This window comes from Myxocyprinus asiaticus, chromosome 25 (assembly GCF_019703515.2).
Source record: "Myxocyprinus asiaticus isolate MX2 ecotype Aquarium Trade chromosome 25, UBuf_Myxa_2, whole genome shotgun sequence".
In the NCBI taxonomy this organism is placed as follows: Eukaryota; Metazoa; Chordata; class Actinopteri; order Cypriniformes; family Catostomidae; genus Myxocyprinus; species Myxocyprinus asiaticus.
The window spans coordinates 21,643,054-21,663,405 of record NC_059368.1 but is presented as its reverse complement, the minus strand read 5'-3'; the positions used below and the strand labels follow the sequence as shown (position 1 = coordinate 21,663,405).

The 20,352-nt window shown below is 37.7% G+C and overlaps 1 protein-coding gene across 4 annotated transcripts in view; it reads right to left on the bottom strand.

Annotated features, from left to right (window-relative positions):
* Positions 1-334: 334 nt before the first annotated feature.
* exoc1 (exocyst complex component 1) overlaps positions 335-20,352 on the bottom strand; it is a 35,387-nt gene continuing 15,369 nt past the window's right edge. For 2 of the 4 annotated variants that reach the window (XM_051654902.1, XM_051654903.1), the window contains 14 exons: positions 18,864-19,091; positions 16,401-16,533; positions 13,907-14,016; positions 10,475-10,624; positions 9,101-9,209; positions 7,701-7,745; positions 4,632-4,795; positions 4,282-4,383; positions 4,120-4,193; positions 3,767-3,995; positions 2,744-2,927; positions 2,282-2,481; positions 879-1,073; positions 335-784 (listed from right to left, as the gene is read on the bottom strand). In XM_051654902.1, the coding sequence (XP_051510862.1) occupies positions 632-784; positions 879-1,073; positions 2,282-2,481; positions 2,744-2,927; positions 3,767-3,995; positions 4,120-4,193; positions 4,282-4,383; positions 4,632-4,795; positions 7,701-7,745; positions 9,101-9,209; positions 10,475-10,624; positions 13,907-14,016; positions 16,401-16,533; positions 18,864-19,091 (2,076 nt within the window). In that variant the 3' untranslated portion in view covers positions 335-631. The remainder of the gene's footprint in view (positions 785-878; positions 1,074-2,281; positions 2,482-2,743; positions 2,928-3,766; positions 3,996-4,119; positions 4,194-4,281; positions 4,384-4,631; positions 4,796-7,700; positions 7,746-9,100; positions 9,210-10,474; positions 10,625-13,906; positions 14,017-16,400; positions 16,534-18,863; positions 19,092-20,352) is intronic. The other 2 variants (XM_051654905.1, XM_051654906.1) reach the window with 1 other exon arrangement.

The following is a 20,352-nucleotide window of genomic DNA, read 5'->3' as shown; positions in this document are numbered from 1 at the left end:
TAAGTTAATACATTAATATTGTGCTGTTTAAAAATGAATATGAACTTTATTTGCATTATTCGAGGTCTGAAAACACTGCATCTTTTTTGTTATTTTGACCAGTTGTCATTTTCTGCAAATAAATGCTCTAAATGGCAATATTTTTATTTGGAATGTTAAATATTGTCAGCACTTTATAGAATAAAACTAAAATGTTCATTTTACTCAAACACATACCTATAAACAGTAAATCCAGAGAAACTGATAATTTTGCAGTGGTGTCTTAATTGTTTCCAGAGCTGTGTGTGTATACATAATATATATATATATATATATATATATATATATATATATATATATATATATATATATATATATATATATATATATATATAGCTCATGGAAATCAGCAACAAAAAGATCCTACTGAACAAATTTCAAATGGCTTGTTACAATGTTACAAAAAGGGTTCCAGTGTTGTTGCTCAGTTTAGATCACTTGTGTGCACAAACATTACTAGCAAAAATCGAAATGCATTGTAATATATTGTATGTACAATATATGATGTGTGTTTATTCTATCTCTCCTGCTCACACACACCACTTTCCTCTCACTCGAACACACTCTCACTATCATTCAATAGCATTCAACTTTAGTGGGACTGAGCGATACTGGAGAAGTACTCCAGCATGTCTTGAATGGTGAACTCCATGGTGATTCCAGACCCAGGGTAGCAGCGGTTTATCAGGCCCTCAAAGTGCTTGTATTGCCTAATGAACTCATCCTGCATGGAGTGCCACACCACCTAGTGGACAAAACACAGTTTAAATTCAAAGTGATGTTCTCTAAATGATCTGTAAGATTCATAAAGGTATTTAGTATTATTATTATTTTTTTACCTGTAACAAATTCTCTTCCTCACACAGGTGCTTATCCACTTTCTTGTAGAGGTTGTCCAGGCCTTTTTTCACCTCCTTGCCAGGGTATTCTTTAATGACCTTGCGCAGTTCCTGTTTATTAAAGGCCAGTTGGTAGCTCACCTCCTCTTCACGCACACCCTGAGCTACACGTGCCTCCACTCCTTCAAAGAAGTGCTGCAAGATGGGAAGAAAATTAAGCACGCTTGTCAATCTTGTATGAAAGACTCTTATTAAACTCATATGCAAAGATTAAATGCATCATTATAATTTCTCAGTACAGGGTTTTTCTACTTTTACAGACTCCCAGACCCCCAACCACCAATATACTGTATACAAGTTAGATTTTCTTGGTAATACTTCATAATAACTTTCTTTAAAAATATAAATTATTATTACATTGTATAATGCACATTGAATGATTAGTTATTGTTCATTCAACGGAAATCCCTGGTCTTCGCATATAAAGTTAAAGTAAAAGTTCACTCAAAAATTACAATTCTCTCACCATTTACTCACCCTCATGCCATCCCAGATGTGTATGACTTTCTTTCTTCAGCAGAACACAAAGATTTTTAGAAGAATATCTCAGCTCTCTATGTCCATACAATGTTTGTTTGTTTCTTAACACCCTGCCAACTTCAATGGCTATATTCATGGTGAAATTAAAAGTCAACGGTCCAAAACTTTGAAGCTTAAAAAAGCACATAAAGGCAGCATAAAAGTAATCCATATGACTCCAGTGGTTAAATCTGTATCTTCAGGAGCGATATGATAGGTGTGGGTGAGAAACAATCAATATTTAAGTCCTTTTTTATTATAAATTCTCCTCGTTGCCTAGTAGGTAGCGATATGCACGAATAATGCAAATCGACAAAAACAAATGAACTCTTAGGAGAGAAGAGTGCTTACTTAAGAGGGCTGTTTGAAAGTGGAGATTTATAGTAAAAAAGGACTTAAATATGTATCTGTTTCTCACCCACACCTATCATATCACTTCTGAGGATATGGATTTAACCACTGGAGTCATATGGATTACTTTTATGCTGCCTTTATATACTTTTAAATCATCAAAGTTTGGACCTTGTTGACCTCAAATGTATGGACCTACAGAGCTGAGAGATTCTACTAAAAATCTTTGTGTTCAGCAGAAGAAAGAAAGTCATACACATCTGGGATGACATGAGGGTGAGTAAATGATGAGAGAATTTTCATTTCTGGGTGAACTATCTTTTTTCCCTTGTTGATGATGAGGGCTGAAGAATCCAATTACAATTAACAATTTTAAGTGAACGCATTTCAATTTTATTACTAAGAAGTCTACATGGATATTCTACTTGCACAATGCTGATTTTAAGTTTCCATAAACATTTTCCCAAGCTCACATTGAGTTTCTCCAGCGGTTGGCCCAGTGAGTTGATGACGTAGGACTGCAGGTGCTCTGTGTACTTCTGCTTGGCCTCCTTTCTTTCTGCCTCCAAACAGGAGATCTTCAGGCTAGACAGTGTTGAGAAAATATGGTGGAAGTTCTCCATCATCACCACATCACGTGGAGTCTTCTGGCTCTCGTTGGCCACCTTTTCCACTAATCAATACACAAATGGACAGAGACCAATCATTATTGAGTCAATAAGAACATGAGCAATGAAGAGAAGATTTAACTCTTAATTGCTTTACTGTTGAAACTCGTCAGCAAATATCAGAAACTGGGTGTCTGTTTCATGTTTTCTTTTCATATTGAGCAACAGTTTCAAATCCGGTATTAAATTTAGGCCTTCCCATAAATTAACCAATCAAAGTTGTTTGAGTCATCAAGGACAAGAGGACCCACTGGTCAAGAACCTCACCATTATTGAAGACAGCTTTGATGAGTTTTATGTAAGCCTTGTCCAGATCACCCCGTCGCTCGGCGTTTCTGAAAATAGCCTCTGCCAACTTGGCAAACTCCTCAAAGCCAGTGACAAAAGGCAGGATGCCCACCTTACTCTTCTTAGAAATCTTTACCTCTTCCATCTGACGAATTTGACCAGACTGAAAGAGCAACAGAAAAATCAGGAGATACAATTGCTGAGCTGCACTTGTTGGTAGAGGTAGACTGATATATCGGCTTAACCGATTAATCGGTACCGATAGCTGCTTTTAGGAACTATTGATCTACAAAAATCTATGCCGATAGCTGCTTTTTTCCTCTTTTTTTTTTTTTGGTACCTCTGTGGCTGGAGGATTCTACAGTTAGGCTTTGTTCTACAATATAATAGCGGCTTCTAGAGGTGAAATAAAAACAAACACATGGGGATTTGCTGCATCTAAATCTTTCATCAAACAATATTCATCCATATTTTTCTTCTCACTTCAAGGCATATTTTGATTAGATAATCAAGTGTTCTAAATTGAAGCGACAATAAAATACTGCAATATGGAAACATGCCCTGTCAACACATACATTGTGTCTCCAACTTCATATCTTGTGAATAATAACCCTCATTCCTCATTAAACCTCATTTGGTGAAATATATAGGCTATAAAAAGTTTAAAGAAACATTCTGGGTTCAATGCAAGTTAAACTCGACAGCATTTGTGGCATAATGCTGATTACCACAAAAACTAATTTATGAAGGTTACAGTGAGGCACTTACAATGGAAGTGAATGTGGCCAATTTTGGTTAAACAATAAACTGCTTCTGGGATTTTATTCATTTTGGACTCTTGTGGCCTTTATGTCTGTGCCTGTCATAGTAAGGAAAGTCTAAGAAATGTTTTCCACCACCTTAGTTGGTTTCAAGAAAAAATATAGTGTTACATAGCATCTGCTTTGCCTTCATTCACTATCAATAAATACATCAAACTAGACAAACATGAGCTCAACTCACAATGCATTTATCGAAGTTTCTCTTAACAGTGACCAGCACATTGCCAAGTGTTGTGCTGAGATAGGAGGCAGGATCAGCATTTTCAGCCGTCCAAACGTGGTGACTCATCTTTACCAGCATGTACAGAGAGTTGAAGCTGTCTATCTTATCACCTAAAGCTATAAGACTGTTCAACTCAGTCTCGATGCTCTGAAATATCTTATTCATCATCATTCGAACCATGTCCTTCCTGCAAGAGAAAAAAAACATATGCCCATTTTCATTAGTTTGAACCAAGTTTCTTTCCTTTGCTTAATTGCTTTTGGCTGTTAATGGGTGATTGGTAAAATGCAATGAATGAGCTGAGCACTCACTCAGATATGGAATGTCTATGGTCACTGACTGGTCTGGAGTGTGCTGTTCCATCTGCGTCATCCACATTCTCTCCCTAATTAAGTGTTTGTAACATAATTAGAAACACACAAACAACACACACACCAAGACTTGAGCCAGAATAGTTTTTGTCTGATACTCACCTGAGCTAGTGTTGGATGTTGCTGCAGCTTGAAGAACTTGCTGATAAAGTCCTGTTCAGCCAGACACAGTGGTTCCAGCTCACTCAACACCTGCTCAAAGATCTAGACAAAAAAACAGAAGGTCCACAAACTCTCAATGGGGATATGCATGATTTAAACATTTCAGTCTGTACAACAAATTTCAGTATTTAACCACAATTAAATACAGCAATAAGCCATGAGATGCCATGAATTACAGTTATTTTACCTCAGGAAAGGGGTGTTCTTAGCATATAAACATTTCTATTTGGAACTCTGTGCCTCCATATGAACATGACATTTAAATCTTGTACGTTTTAGAGGTGGCACACCTTATCAAACCTGGTCCTGTCTGCTACATCCAGGTCAGAGGCAGACATGTTGCCCATGTCAAGCAGAGAAGAGGACTGAGAGCGCCTGCTGTTGGAGCTGCTTACAGCCAGTTTATTCAGACTGGAGGTGGACCCTGTCAGCTTTCCAGAGCTCCCGTGCAGGCCTGAGAGTCAGGAGAGCCCATCAGAGCATGAACTGACCACACAGAAATTACTAAAGACAATTCTGATGCTAAATCCGTACTAGGTAAACTTGTTTAAAAGAAAAGCCTTTTTTCAATGTGGGTCATTTAACTCACTTTGTCAATCGCATGGTGATCTGAAAGGGTTCATATTACATAATACAAGCAATCCAACTACAGTCAAATCTGATTTAATTTGACCCCAGAAAGTATTTGGACACTTCTGGAAACTCAAACGCTTAAAAATAATAATAATTGCATAGATAAAATAAAAATAAAAAACTATACTTTGCTGTAGTTCATCACATTAGCTACATGTTCCACAAAGTGAAATCTCACTCAAAAAAATAATGCAATTTTTCCTTAAAAGTTTTGTTGTTGTTTTCTAAATGCCATTTTGTTTATTTAATTATATTCACCATACATATATTGATGAATATACTGTATATAGACATTCATAATTGTTTGTGGCTTAAAAGGAATGTTCCAGGTTCAGAACAAGTTAAAGGGATAGTTCATCCAAAAATGAAAATTCTCTCATCATTTACTCACCCTTATGCCATCCTAGATGTGTGAATTTCTTTCATCTGCTGAACTCAAATAAAGATTTTTAGAAGAATATTTCAGCTCTGTAGGTCCATACAATGCAAGTGAATGGGTGGCAAAAATGTGAAGCTCCAAAAATCACATAAGTTAACATAAAAGTAATCCATAAGACTCCAGTGGTTAAATCAATATCTTCAGAAGTGATCTGATAGGTGTGGGTGAGAAACAGATCACTTTCACATTCTTCTTCTTGTGTTTTTGGTGATTAACATTCTTTATGCATACCACCCCCTACTGGGCAGGGAGAAGAATTTCAAACAAAGAAGTACTTACATATTGATCTCTTTCTTACCACTATCTATCAGATCACTTCTGAAGATATGGATTACTTTTATGATGCCTTAATGTTTTTTTTGGAGCATAAACATTTTGGCACCCATTCACTTGAATTGTATGGACCTACAGAGCTGAAATATTCTTCTAAAATTCATAATTTGTGTTCTGCTGAAGAGAGAAAGTAATACACATCTGGGATGGCATGAGAGTGAGTAAATTATGAGAGAATTTTCATTTTTGGGTGAACTATCCCTTTAAGCTCAATCAACAGCATTTGTAGCATAATGTTGATTAACACAAAAACATTTTGGCACGTCCCTCCTTTAAAAAAAAAAAAAGCAAAAATCTGGGTTACAGTGAGGCACTTACAATGGAAGTGAATGGGGGCCTATTTCTTTGTTAAAATACTCACGTTTTCAACATGTATATAAACAATATACATGTTAACATGATTTTAGTGTGATAAAATCGCTTACTAACCTTTTCTGTGTGAAGTTATAGCCAATTTTACATCTTCGATGCCATGACGATGTAATGTCAACAAAACTTAAAATCCTAAAACGACTGTAAAAATGATGATTTAACAAATTTTCAGCTCAAATAATACACAAGTTTTACCAGAAGAATTCATGTAAGTGCATTTATAAAATTATAAGCTTCACAATTCTGTCTTTAAACCCTCCTAAAATTGGCCACATTCACTTCCATTGTAAGTGCCTCACCTTAACTTCCATTTTGGCTTTTTTTAAAGAAAAGGAGGGACGAGTCAAAATTAATTTTTGTGGTAATCAATATTATGCCACAAATGCTGTCGACTTGAGCTTAACTTGTATTGAACCCGGAACATTTCTTTAAGCCGGCATCACACTAGCTGATATTTCCAGTGACTTTCAGATGTGAGCTTCATTTACATAATCGCCGGCCAGGCGGAGGGAGACGGAGCGTGCACTGGCCTCTCTCAGTGGGAGGTCATTAATCACTTGACCACTGGGACTCCCTGCTGAATTAATGGTTACAGCAACGGGAAAAAAGGATCCAACGTGACAGAAAAAGTTGTTCTGTTGCTGGGGCAGGCTCTTGTGTTCTCGTCAAGTGACCAATGAGCTTCTTCATATACTGAAGAACTGACAAGATGTCAAGCTGATCTGAATATTTTCATCTGCAATCGAAGCTGCATATCATCACAAATGCTGATTGTAATACATAGTGATTCTGTCACCAAGCGTTTTTCCTGCCTTTTTCTCCTACAGTTTTTATTGAACAACTCATTTACTCACTGAAAGCTGCATATGGACAAACGCATTCTACGGCCAGCCTTGATGGGATAAATACACAATCACACATTTTCATAAGGTAAAGTTACTCCATGAATCGCATCCTAAATCACTCTTGTGCAATTGTTTATGCTCATGCGGTACTCCTGTTATGTCAGCGAACTCCATGTGACAGGGAATCAGAGAGAGACAGTTGCGGTGAGTTGGTATGTCTGTCACCCCTCCACTATTTTGTATCGGCAAGAGTGTCATACCTCCGACAGAAGAGAGCGAGATCTCAGCAAAACAGTCCGCATATGTGACACCCTCAGCCAAAATCGAGTTGTTTTGAGACTGCAAGTGTGATGCTGTCTTTAAGTGTGCAAATAGTTTTAAGGGCCACTGTAGTCCATTAATAAAAGATCATGCTTTTGTAGGATAGAATTATCAAACTTTAATCTCCCCTTTAATCCCTGATACATTAACATTAGACATTTTAATATCTGTTATTTTTAAGGTCAGTAAGACTATCACAAATATTTGGGGTGCACAAGGTGAGATAGAGTGCAAAAATGGTGCATGTACCTGAAGCTTAGCAAATAAAGAAAAATCATGTTTTGGTGTAGTCAAGAACTATTGAAACTAAATTTACAAATGTAGCTTGTTGTGCCAAAGAGGAAAAATAGATTCCCCTTTTATTAAAGGCAGCAAGGCATTGTGGGATAGGCGTGGCATGTGGAACTGATACTCACTCTCTGTCTCCTGTTTGAGAGCACTCTCTTTCCGAGGAAGCGTGGCTGGAGGCCGGTTAGAAAGGCAGGCATCAGAGACAGACAAACGTTAGGCTCACAACATGCAGCATGGTGCCAGAGTTAGGGGTTAAAGGTCAAAGTCTTCAATAATGACATGCACTGCAGAGGCTGAATTTGCACTATGGGCTCAGTGGTGGCTTGGAAACAAAAAGCTACATTTCTTTCAACACAGGGAGAAAAAGCTGAAACTGAGCGTTATGAAAATATCTTTCTACCACCTAAATGCTTACCAATGTAATGTTTCTAAAAATATAGAAAAGAAATAAGTATCATTTGTCCAAACAATAGTTTAGAAATTACTGCTGCAATGTTGTTTGTTCATTATGGTGGGGTTCAAAAGTCTACTTTCACAAAATGCTTCAATTTTACATTGTTCTAATTCAATATGGTTTATTTTATTACAAATGATATTACCAGCATAACAATTCAAGTAAAAAGGTTGAACTGAAAAATGTACATGAACTTCAGAATTTCTTTTCAGTATTTTTTTAGAATTACTAAGAAATTCTTAGTAGTTTGTGCAAACTTGATGATCCAGGTTAACCCAAAATGATTTGAGAACGTTTCAAAGATCATCTTGTTTAATGGAGAAAATCTGACCTTTACAAAAGAGTTAACATGGTCAATGTAACAAATTTGCTTATTTGATTAGTGACCTAGAAATAGTGCAGAATCTTAAATATTTCTCATTCATTTTATATTAACGTTTCCTTGTTTAAAATTTGTCAAAATCTTAAATCATGGATTTTGAATCCCAGATTTTCAGTGTGGTCTCAGACTTTTGAACCCCACGGTATTAAAAAAGCTGTGAGTGCAAATGCTAAAACAAATAATTCACTGTCTTTTTACTTTTAAGGAAAAAAAAAAACAATCACAACACTGTCCTTATTCTAAGATGCCATCTATTCATGCCTTCTTTTCACAGAACAAATTGAGTGTTGCGCTTCTAGCATATGTTTAACGCCAATCGGTGAACACACTGTGGCCATGCAGCACATGTCAGGACATTACTATGAAAACAGAACATGTGAAGTTATGCACCATCATATATATATATATATATATATAAAAAAAACAGGAATCAAGAGACAAGCAATGACTGAAATATCAATGATTCTATTTTAAAATGCATCTATATGAGCCTTTAAATTCAACACTCTAAACCGCTTGCGTGTGGTGTAACATTAGTGCAAGAAAAGACAAAAAAAAACACATGTACATTGCAAACAGCACATACTATGACAAACACAAAACATAGCATACACAAGACATAAGACATATATTTCATACATCTCATGACACAAACTCAGATAAACATTTTTTTTTAAATGTGATCTTACCAAACTTTCCTTTCACGTCCTTACTAGTTCCTGCCATTTTGATCTTTGCCACTTCAAAGAAGTCTTTAATTTCCCGCTCGTACAATCGGGTCATGTAATCTACATACGTCTTTAAAAAACATCAGGGAGGAAAGGAGGAATTTAAGCACATTTGGATTATTACAGGGCGTTTTTGATAATACAACAGAGACAAATGTGTTTAAAGCAAATAAGAACTTAGAATCGAGTAATGATCAGGAAATAATCCTTCTGACGAAAACCTTAAAATTTGCACTGTTTTTGAGTTAATTCGGTTTAATATCTCTAAAATAACATTTACAGTATTATTATTATTAATTAATTTATTTATTTATCTATCCCCTTTTTCTCCCCAATTTTGGAATGCCCAATTCCCACTACTAACTAGGTCCTCGTGGTGGCGTGGTTACTCGCCTCAATCTGGGTGGCGGAGGACAAGTCTCAGTTGCCTCCACACATCTTATGCTCTGGGCTCGCTGTGCATGACACATCAGAGACTCACAGCATGTGGAGACTCAAGATACTCTCCGCGCACAACTTACCACGCGCCCCATTGAGAGTGAGACCCACTTAATCACGACCATGAGGAGGTTACCCCATGTGACTCTACCCTCCCTAGCAACCGGGCCAATTTGGCCGATTAGGAGACCTGGCTGGAATCACTCAGCACACCCTGGATTCGAACTCACGACTCCAGGGTTGGTAGTCAGCGTCAATACTCACTGAGCTACCCAGGCCCTCATTTACAGTATTATTAAGTCTGACCAGAGCTGAAATTAAAGGTTGCTGAGATGTTGCCATTTTAAAAAGGAAAGGCTTCTAAGAGGACATAAGAATGAGATTGCTATGTGATTATGATGGCACATTTATGGTTACTGTAATTGTGAATTGCAGATCAGTGCTTATGATAATGATAATGCACCACTGATATAAATGTATCTTCTTTTGCTGTAATTACTGTTGATAATGGTCATTGTGATATCATAATAACAACATTTTTACATTAAAACATGCAGAAATGATGGATGTTCTGACTAATGTCTTATGATTTAATGACAATACCAGCTGGTAATGTAATAATCAGAGTAATTGTAATGCTGTAATTGGGATTTGCAGTGTTACAGAAATTTTGGATGATTATAGCAATATAACAATACTTTTTTGTCCTCGACTTTTATGTAGTTTAAAAGTACTCCATCCACTATAGCTTAATCAAGATGAAACAACGCTCAATTTGTATTGTCAAAGGACAGTTATGCATATGTAACCTAATGCTTTCATACTTCAATGGTGTTGTGACATCAGTCATGATGATAATGACTGTGATAATCATTAAAGTGATCGCAAAGCACTTACTCTGGACAGACCCTCATATTTCTCTCTCTGGGTGTTCTTAAGCCATTCCATCAGTTTAGCATATCGGAGCAGGTCCCTGTGCAGAGGGCTGTGTTTAGGTAAAGTCAGTTCAGCTGTGTGCTGGGTCAGCGTGGCGCTCTGATCATGTCCCTACACACACACACACACACACACACACACACAGAAAGACAGACAGAATGAAAAGCGCAGTATGCAAAAAAGAAAAAAAAAGTTCATTTTCCTAACAAATGTTTGGGATGCACACCATTTCCTAAGTCATTCTTAAGGAAAACACACACACAAACACTCCGTCCCACACAGAGATCAGGGTTACTGTTATAATGTCATTCCACTGAACTTGAGCACAAACAGTAATTAGTCGGGCAAAATGTCTACTTTCTGTTTATCACCAAGCATCGGGGTTCAAGAAAGCTGCCCTTACAAAACTGATAGCAATGCCTTGAGAGGTATTCTCCAAGTCAAGCAGTTCCTTCTGAATGTATCTATGAAAGATGCTGCACCAAAAGGACATACACTACAGGAAGTGCATGCTGACCAGGCCACATCTTCTCACAAGCACCCCATAATTCCATTGAAGAATGAGCAAAACACAGAAATGAAGACCGCTTCACATCTTAAGGGGTCAAAATCAAGAGCTAAGAGTGTGATGTTGGCTGGGAATGAGAACATTTGATTTACATCACTATGAGCATGCTTAAATTGAATGTTTCCATGGAAAGAGAAGCATTTCATGAGTAAGTTAAGGCAGTGAAGTTGCATGTTAGAGTGGGTGGGTCAAAGAGGGTGCTGGAGTGGGCGTACTCACAGGGAGTGACAGACAGGACGACCTATAGAATTGAGGGATGGTCATTTTGAAGTGACTGAAGTGGTTGAACTGACAGAGGAACAGAGAGCACAGTGAAGTAAAGTGGGATAGAGACAGGACTTGTGGCCAATAAGAAACAGGAACACAGGAGAAAGAATCACTCACAGACAGAGGCAGATAAGACACAACTGATAAGATAGGAAAAGGCAGAAAAGCAACTGAAACAAAACTTAACACAGAGAACACTTTTTACAGAAAATTATAAGCTGGTTTATTTCCTCAATAATGATACACCATATGTCAAATGTGTAAGCAACAGGGTTCCCACACTTTTGACTGATAAATCTCTTTTTTCAGGACCTTTCCAGTTATTCATTCATCCATTTAGATTCAGGGCCATTTGCTAATGAATCATCCAGACTGATTTGTGAAATGGTTCGATCGATTCACTGACAAGAACCACCTTAAATGATTGATTTACTTACAAATCGGTCACTGCAACAGTTTAAGAGCATTTTACTCTATGGCCCTGTCCCAAATGGCACACTTAATGTGGACTTGCTGTCTTGTGGCCCTCTTTTTTTCCATTTGCCCATCCTGCAAAGTCCACGAGACTGTAATGTGTCCCATTTGACATTTTATCACTCAGAAGGGTGCTCATGAGCCCCTTCTTTGTGCCCTCGGTGTTGGAGGAAAACCATGGCGGACGAGGCAATATCAAGTGCGGATTTAATATTAATTTCAATAACTGTTTTCTCTGATTGTCGATGACAGATCTCTTGCTTTTCTTGAGTATATACAATCAGTTTTTTGAATGTAATGTAATGTGTATGTGATTTAACATTGTTTTATTCAGTTTACCAGAGATGGAATCACTCATATTCTGTTTCTATTAAATAGATTTTCTTTGGAAAGTTTTGCCTTCAAAGAGGACTTTAGTAATATTGTGAGTCTCTAAAACATTAAGACAAGAGAGAGTACTTTTCTGTACAAAGCTGTAGCTTTCAAAGTTCATTATATTTATTTAAATAGCAACGTTTGGTCTACTGGCGATATAACCTGAAGAAGTGTGGCTGTGTACACAAATGTAATGAGTTTTTGCTATCTACGATGGGCTGGTTTGAGTATTTCTGTAACTGCTGATCTCCTGGGATTTTCACACACAACAGTCTCTAGAATTTACTCCGAATGGTGCCAAAAACAAAAAACATCCAGTGAGCGGCAGTTCTGTGGACAGAAATGCCTTGTTGATGAGAGAGGTCAACAGAGAATGGCCAGACTGGTTCAAAATGACAAAGTCTACGGTAACTCAGAATAAACGCTCTGTACAATTGTGGTGAGAAGAATATCATCTCAGAATGCTATTCTGAGATGCGGGTTGGTGCTGTTTTGGCAGCACGAGGGGGACCTACACAATATTAGGCAGGTAGTTTTAATATTGTGGCTGATCGGTGTATGTTCTCCTTTCTATAAATTGACTGTGTTAAGCACGAAACCATGAAACCATCCAGGTGTCAGAGTAATTTCTATTTGTCCTCTAAATATTGAAAAAGATGGGGGTTTTGTTATTATTGTTAAATGTGCAATTTGTATGTCAGAGGTTCATGATTAAATCTTGTAATCCTTTGATGTCGGTGTGTTAAGGGGTGCCTGGGTAGCTCAGCGAGCAAAGATGCTGACTTCCACCCCTGGAGTCACGAGTTCTAATCCAGGGTGTGCTGAGCGACTCCAGCCAGGTTTCCTAAGCAACCAATTGGCCAAAATGGGAAGGTAGAGTCACGCTGACCACCTTCCTCATGGTCATTATATGGTGGTTCTCGCTATCGGTGAGGCACGTGGTGATTTGTGCATGGATGCCGCGGTGAATAGAGTTCTGCAGTAACACTCTCAGCAAGCAACGTAAAAAGATGTGCAAGCTGACTGTCTCAGAAGTGGAGGCAACTGAGATTTGTCATGAAGAATTAATGAGCATTGGGAATTGGGTATGCCAAATTGGGGAGAAAAGGGGAGACCCCCCCCCAAAAAAAACAACAACAAAAAACAAACAATTGTGTGTTTCTTGGATTTAATAGAAACCTTCACCCAATATTAATGTTGTGACCTGTTCTAATAATAATTTGTAAAATTGTATGTCTACGAAAAACTATGTATAAAAATGTGCCATCTGACTGAAGTCTTCAAGTGTGCACAATTGCATGATTTTATGACTCATGCACCCTCATGGACTTGCTGACTAGCGCCCCATCAGTCTGTACTCGAAAGTGTGAAGGGTGCCATTTGGAACAGGGCCAATATAAGAGCAATATCTTGCCAACAAATATTATAGAGCTAAGAATAACTAGAACAATGCATCTTCACAATAGAAATTTCCATGAATTTTCCAGGCCTTTCACCATTTAAAATTCCCTGATATTTTGAGGTTTTCCATAACTGTGGGAAACTTGAAGCATGCTCAGAAAGCTGTATGTAACAATCATGCACATGTTCTTTACCTGTAACTTACCTGTTACTATGTTAAGCAGATCAACTTTGCCTGGTAGTACCTGTGTGTGTGTGTGTGTGTGTGTGTGTGTGTGTGTGATAACCTAGATGTGTCTGTACCTTACCTGGTGTACAAACACATTGTTGAGGTGGTTGGTGAGACGTCTAGCAAAAGCATCTCTGAGCTCACAAAACAGATGCTGCTGTTGCTTGACTGCCATCAACTGATCATGACCTATAACAGAACATCACACAAATATATTCAATACTGTTAATGGAAACCTGTACAAAGTGCTACAGTTGCAGGAAAACGTATTTAAACTCTTTGGATTTTCCTGGATTTCTGAATAATTTGGTCTTAATAATTTGGACTTTTGGTCTAATAAATTTGATTATCAGATCCCTACAACAAACACAGTCTGCTCAAACAAATAACATACAATGATCCATTTTCATGTCTTTACTGAACTTAGTGTGTAAACATTCAAAGTGCAGGGAGGAAAAAGAATGCAAATCCTTAGGCTTATGCCTTCTCCAAAAGCTGATCAGGAATCAGGAGTCAGCTAACCTGAAGTCAAATCAATGAGACGAGATTGGAGATTTTCCTCAGGCCACGCTGCCCTATAAAAACTAGAGGTCGACCGATATATCGGTTTTGCAGATTAATCGGCACCGTTAACAGATTTCTGGAACTATCGGTTATCAGCAAAAATCCACACCGATAGTTTTCCCCATTGTGTCTGGTGCTGGAGCGGCTGGGAAGGGTCTGATGTCGTTATACAATATGAGAGCGGCCTCTAGAGGCGAAATAAAAACTATCACTTCACTGATGCCTTGTGGTGTTTGTTTTGACACGTGAAACTACACTCTGCATGGAGCGGATTTAAAACATCAACAACAAAAAGGTATGTATACATTTCACTACAGTACACGTTGTCATATCATTATAAAGTAATTCATTTGTTGACTAGATGCTGCTTTAGTAGAGAACAGCAGTATGTTTGCCAACAAGGCTGAGAGGATGCTAACATTAAAGCTAACCTCAAGCGCTTAGAACAATGTGACAAAAACACACGCAAGTCCTACCCAAATGTTTAAGTGTCACGATTGTTACCATCTATTACCATCTATTTGCATTACTTTATATCCAGCTGGTCACGTTTATGCATTCATTAGCCAGCTAAGTTGCATATTTAAAGCTAGTGACATGAGAAAGCAAATTAATATTTTCATGCAGCCGAGAGAAACGTATAAACAAATCAAAAACGCATATGATTTCAATAAAAAAATGTTATCCTCACTGTAACACGATGACTTCAGATCGTTCACATGCTTGCCCTAAAAAAGGCTAGATTTAGACACATTTAGACACATCATCTAAAAAACAGCGCTCCTGCACGAGACGCTGAATAAACAAAAACAAAGGGAAACAAAGACGTTCGTCTAGCGTGCGTTTACATAGAAAAACAAATGGATGGTTGCAAAAGCGTTCAGTGTGAACAGCCCCTTACAGTAGGTGGAGGTCTTTGGCCATTGCGTCTTGCAAGCGTTTCTCAGATTAAGTATTGAGTTGTTTAAATGCTTTGTCAGGAAAGATGTTCAACTTGGAAATGGGTGTCTCGAGATCCTCGTGTTCGGTTCCAGTCTGTTGTGTTCCATCTGTTTGAACAGCCCCTAGCCTGGGCTCATAGTCGGAGCCGCTTCACAACCGAGTTCAGCCGAATACCACTGCTATCTGTGAATATTGCTACTATACATACAACTGTACTGAATAAAAAACAATGTGACATTTCACTGTTATTATGAAGCTTGAGTCTGGAGTAGTAGGAATCAGTGCAAGTGTAACACCATGTGAACTGTCTATTGAAGCGATTTCCCCCCTCAGTTTACTTTTGACTTAACATTTGAGAACATGGACTGACTAAAACTTTGTATTTATTTATTTTATGCACATTAGTTGAAAATGAAATGCTCTTTTTTAACAGCCAGGATAGGAATGTTCTATGCAATAATATAACAGTGTTGAATGGCTTATGTATTTATTGCGCTCTCTTGTGGACTAAGGAAACAGCATCAATTTAAAAATCAGTTGATATTAAAATTCGAATATTAGTTAATATATATTAATATTTATATATTTATTTCATTAAAAAAGTACAATACATTTTCATGGTTCAGTCAGTACTGTTTATTTTTGTAATAAAGTTCAGCACTATTTTACTTTGTTATTTTTTCATTCAGTATCAATTTGAAAAACTATCGGTTGATTAATCTGTTATCGGCAGGTACTGCCCAACTTAGTTATCGGTCTGTGTAAAATCCACTATCGGTCGACCTCCAATAAAAACACTCACAAATTTTGGGTTTGCTATTCACAAGAAGCACTGCCTGATGTAAACCATACCTTGAACAAAAGAAATCTCAGAACACCTAAGATTAAAACTTGTTCACTTGTATAGAGCTATAAAGGTTTAAGCAATTCATACTTTTTCCTTGCAACTGTATATTTAACAGTTTGGAACATTTGAGAGTTTAAACTACATTTAAAAGTCATAAAGCCATTTATAACCCCTGTTTGTTCAATGAGAGATCATTCCAACTGATACAGTCAAATTCTACCTGGTTTGAGTGCTACATTCATGCACTGGGACAAAGCTTCAGAGGCATTGATGCAGGCCTCGACACCCTTAGGAGAAGACAGATCTCCCTCCTGCAAAGCCTTGATGTGTCCTTTTGAAAGATCCATGTAGTTCTACCAGGTATGGTAAAAAAAAAAAGACAAAAAAAGTTAAATGAGAGGTGCAAGTGGGCATGGTTAGTTTCATTGACAAAAGAGATAACAAAAACATAAGGGGACAGTTACTGATATGCTCTGTAGACTTCATCTCAACATCTGACCTCAAACCAAACAAACAAACATACACTATAATGGACAAAAGTGTGAGGACACCCAAACACAATTAATAGGTAGTTGGTCCACCCTAACAGCTCCCACTTTTGAAATGCAATACAACAGGCTGGAAAAAATAGACATTTATTTTAATATAATATATATTTATATATATCATATATATCTGTTGAAACTTAAATCTTGTATGTGTTGGCACTGGGTGACGCACACAGAAAAGTACACCGTTAGATTGGTTTCATACAGAAGAGTCTTGAAATGTTTTCTCACTAATTGTTGGAACATGGCTGCAGGGATTTGCTTGCTCTTATTCAGACATAAGAGCATCAGTGGGGTCAGGCGATTGGGCCTGGCTCCCCAAATCATTGAAAAGGTCAAAAGTCTAGGCTTTATCCATGTCGCTGTATGCCGTCACATTAACATCCGTCTTCACTGGAATTAAGGGGCCTTGCCAAACTTGTTAATTAGAAGGGGGTGTCCACATACAGTTGAAGTCAGAAGTTTACATACACCTAAAACAAATACATTTAAACTCAGTTTTTCACAATTCCTGACATTTAATCATAGAAAACATTCCCTGTCTTAGGTCAGTTAGGATCACTACTTTATTTTAAGAATGTGAAATATTAAAATAATAGTAGAGAGAATTATTTCAGCTTTTATTTCTTTCATCACATTCCCAGTGGGTCAGAAGTTTACATACACTTTGTTGGTATTTGGTATCATTGCCTTTAAATTGTTTAACTTGGGTCAAACATTTTGGGTTGCCTTCCACAAGCTTCTCACAATAAGTTGCTGGAATTTTGGCCCATTCCTCCAGACAGAACTGGTGCAACTGAGTCAGGTTTGTAGGCCTCCTTGCTCGCACACGCATTTTCAGTTCTGCCCACAAATTTTCTATCGGATTGAGGTCAGGCCTTTGTGATGGCCACTCCAATACCTTGACTTTGTTGCCCTTAAGCCATTTTGCCACAATTTTGGAGGTATGCTTGGGGTCATTGTCCATTTGGAAGACCCATTTTCAACCGAGCTTTAACTTCCTAGCTGATGTCTTGAGATGTTGCTTCAATATATCCACATAATTTTCCTTCCTCATGATGCCATCTATTTTGTGATGTGCACCAGTCCCTCCTGCAGCAAAGCACCCCCACAACATGATGCTGCCACCCCCATGCTTCACAGTTGGGATGGTGTTCTTTGGCTTGCAGGCATACATAGCGATGGTCATTATGGCTGAACAGTTCAATATTGGTTTCATCAGACCAGAGGACATTTCTCCAAAAAGTAAGATCTTTGTCCGCATGAGCACTTGCAAACTGTAGTCTGGCTTTTTTATGGCAGTTTTGGAGCATTGGCTTCTTCCTTGCTGAGCAGCCTTTCAGGTTATGTCGATATTGGACTCGTTTTACTGTGAATATAGATACTTGTCTACCTGTTTCCTCCAGCATCTTCACAAGGTCCTTTCTGTTGTTCTGGGTTTGATTTGCACTTTTTGCACCAAACTACGTTCATCTCTAGGAGACAGAATGCGTCTCCTTCCTGAGCGGTATGACGGCTGCATGGTCCCATGGTGTTTATACTTCCGTACTACTGTTTGTACAGATGAATGTGGTACTTTCAGGCATTTGGAAATTGCTCCCAAGGATGAACCAGACTTGTGGAGTTCCACAATTGTTTTTCTGAGGTCTTGGCTGATTTCTTTTGATTTCCCATGATGTCAAGCAAAGAGGCACTGAGTTTGAAGGTAGGCCTTAAAATACATCCATTGGTACACCTCCAATTCAACACACCTCCTATCAGAAGCTAACTGTCTAAAGGCTTGACATCATTTTCTGTAATTTTCCAAGCTGCTTAAAGGCACAGTTAACTTAGTGTATGTAAACTTCTGACCCACTGGAATTGTGATATAGTCAGTTAAAAGTGAAACAATCTGTCTGTAAACAATTGTTGTTAAAATTACTCATGTCATGCACAAAGTAGATGTCCTAAATGACTTGCCAAAACTAAAGTTTGCTAATATGACTATAGTCTGAGGAGTTGTTAAAAAATGAGTTTGAATGACTTCAACCTAAGTGTATGTAGACTTCTTACTTCAACCGTACTCTTAACTTTCAACCCATCACATACCCCTGCTCCATCATTCTGGGTTCAATCCCAACTGTCCCCTAACATACCACAAGGAACTGGATCTCATCTAAGAGTTTGCCATTATTGGTGTTGCTGATCTGGATGAGCCGGTTGCTCTGAGAGATCTGGTCCATCTGCTCCTTCACGCTCTGTAGCATCTCCTCGTAGCTCAGCAACTTTCCCTCAATATTGTCCACTTCTGCCAGTGCCTTATCCAGCAGCTGCATTAGTATGTTCACCTGCTTCTCAGAGGCCATGATGGACTGGATGTTAGCCTGAAAATATTCACAATACCAAAACATGTATTCACAATACAAAAGAAACCATTTAGTAAGCAAAATAGTTACATCTTTGATGTGATGCTAAATCAATAATTTGACTACTTGGTACTATCCACTATTCCCTAACAGGACAAAATTCAATCAAGTTTACCCTTGACCTTTGGATAATTATTGCACACAGCTCATTGGAGCCGGTTGCACCAGCTATTCAAGTTACAACTTAGCATAGTTATGGCATAAACGGGCACTAAGTCACAATTTACACATTACTAAATATTCGAGCATTGCACCATTAAACTTAGGTAGAACATAACCCTACATGTAAACAAAATATTTAAGGAAGCCTCCGACCAGGAGTAACAGTAGGAATAAAAAAGCAGACTGATTTAATGACATTAATGAGCTCATGTTTTGCTCGACAGGCTTCAATCCTTTCGATATACAGTACAGTGCAAGTCTTAGGCGCATTATATTTTTCACAAAAAACATTTGTATTAAGATGTTTAATTTATATATTCTGCTTTAAGTGTATAAGTAGGAAATATACATTTTGGATTTCAACATTCTCTTCGCAAATAGAATTGAACAGAACAACAAGGAGCCCTACAACAGATGTTATGGCCCCCACAGGGCTCGGATCTCAACATCACTGAGTCAGTCTGGAAGTACATGAAGAAACAGAAGCAATTGAGACAGCCTAAATAGATAGAAGAACTGTGGCAAGTTCTCCAAGTAGCTTGGAACATCCTATCTGCCCACAACCAAGAAATACTGTGTCCAGGTTTACCTAGGAGAATTGGAGCTGTTTTGAAGGCAAAGGTGGTCACACCGAATATTGATTAAGCTTTTTTATGTTTACTGGAATTTGTATGACATTAAGTGATAAATGAAAACTATTTATGGCATTCTTTTTTAAGACATCCTCACTATGCAACATTTTTCACAGGTGTCTAAAACTTTTGCAAAGTACTGTTTATGATGATGTTGACATTTACACTCGTTTACATTTACGAGAGAAAATATTATCTATATTAAATCTTAAATCTTCTTAGCGACTCTACTGTATGAAACCAATCTAACGGTGTACTTTTCTGTGTGCATCGCCCAATGTCAACACATACAAGATTTAAGTTTCAACAGATTTATATGATATATATAAATATATATTATATTAAAATAAATGTCTATTTTTTCCAGCCTGTTGTGTTGGCATTTATTTATTACCCCTTATTAATTTTAGAAGCAGTTCCAGAAT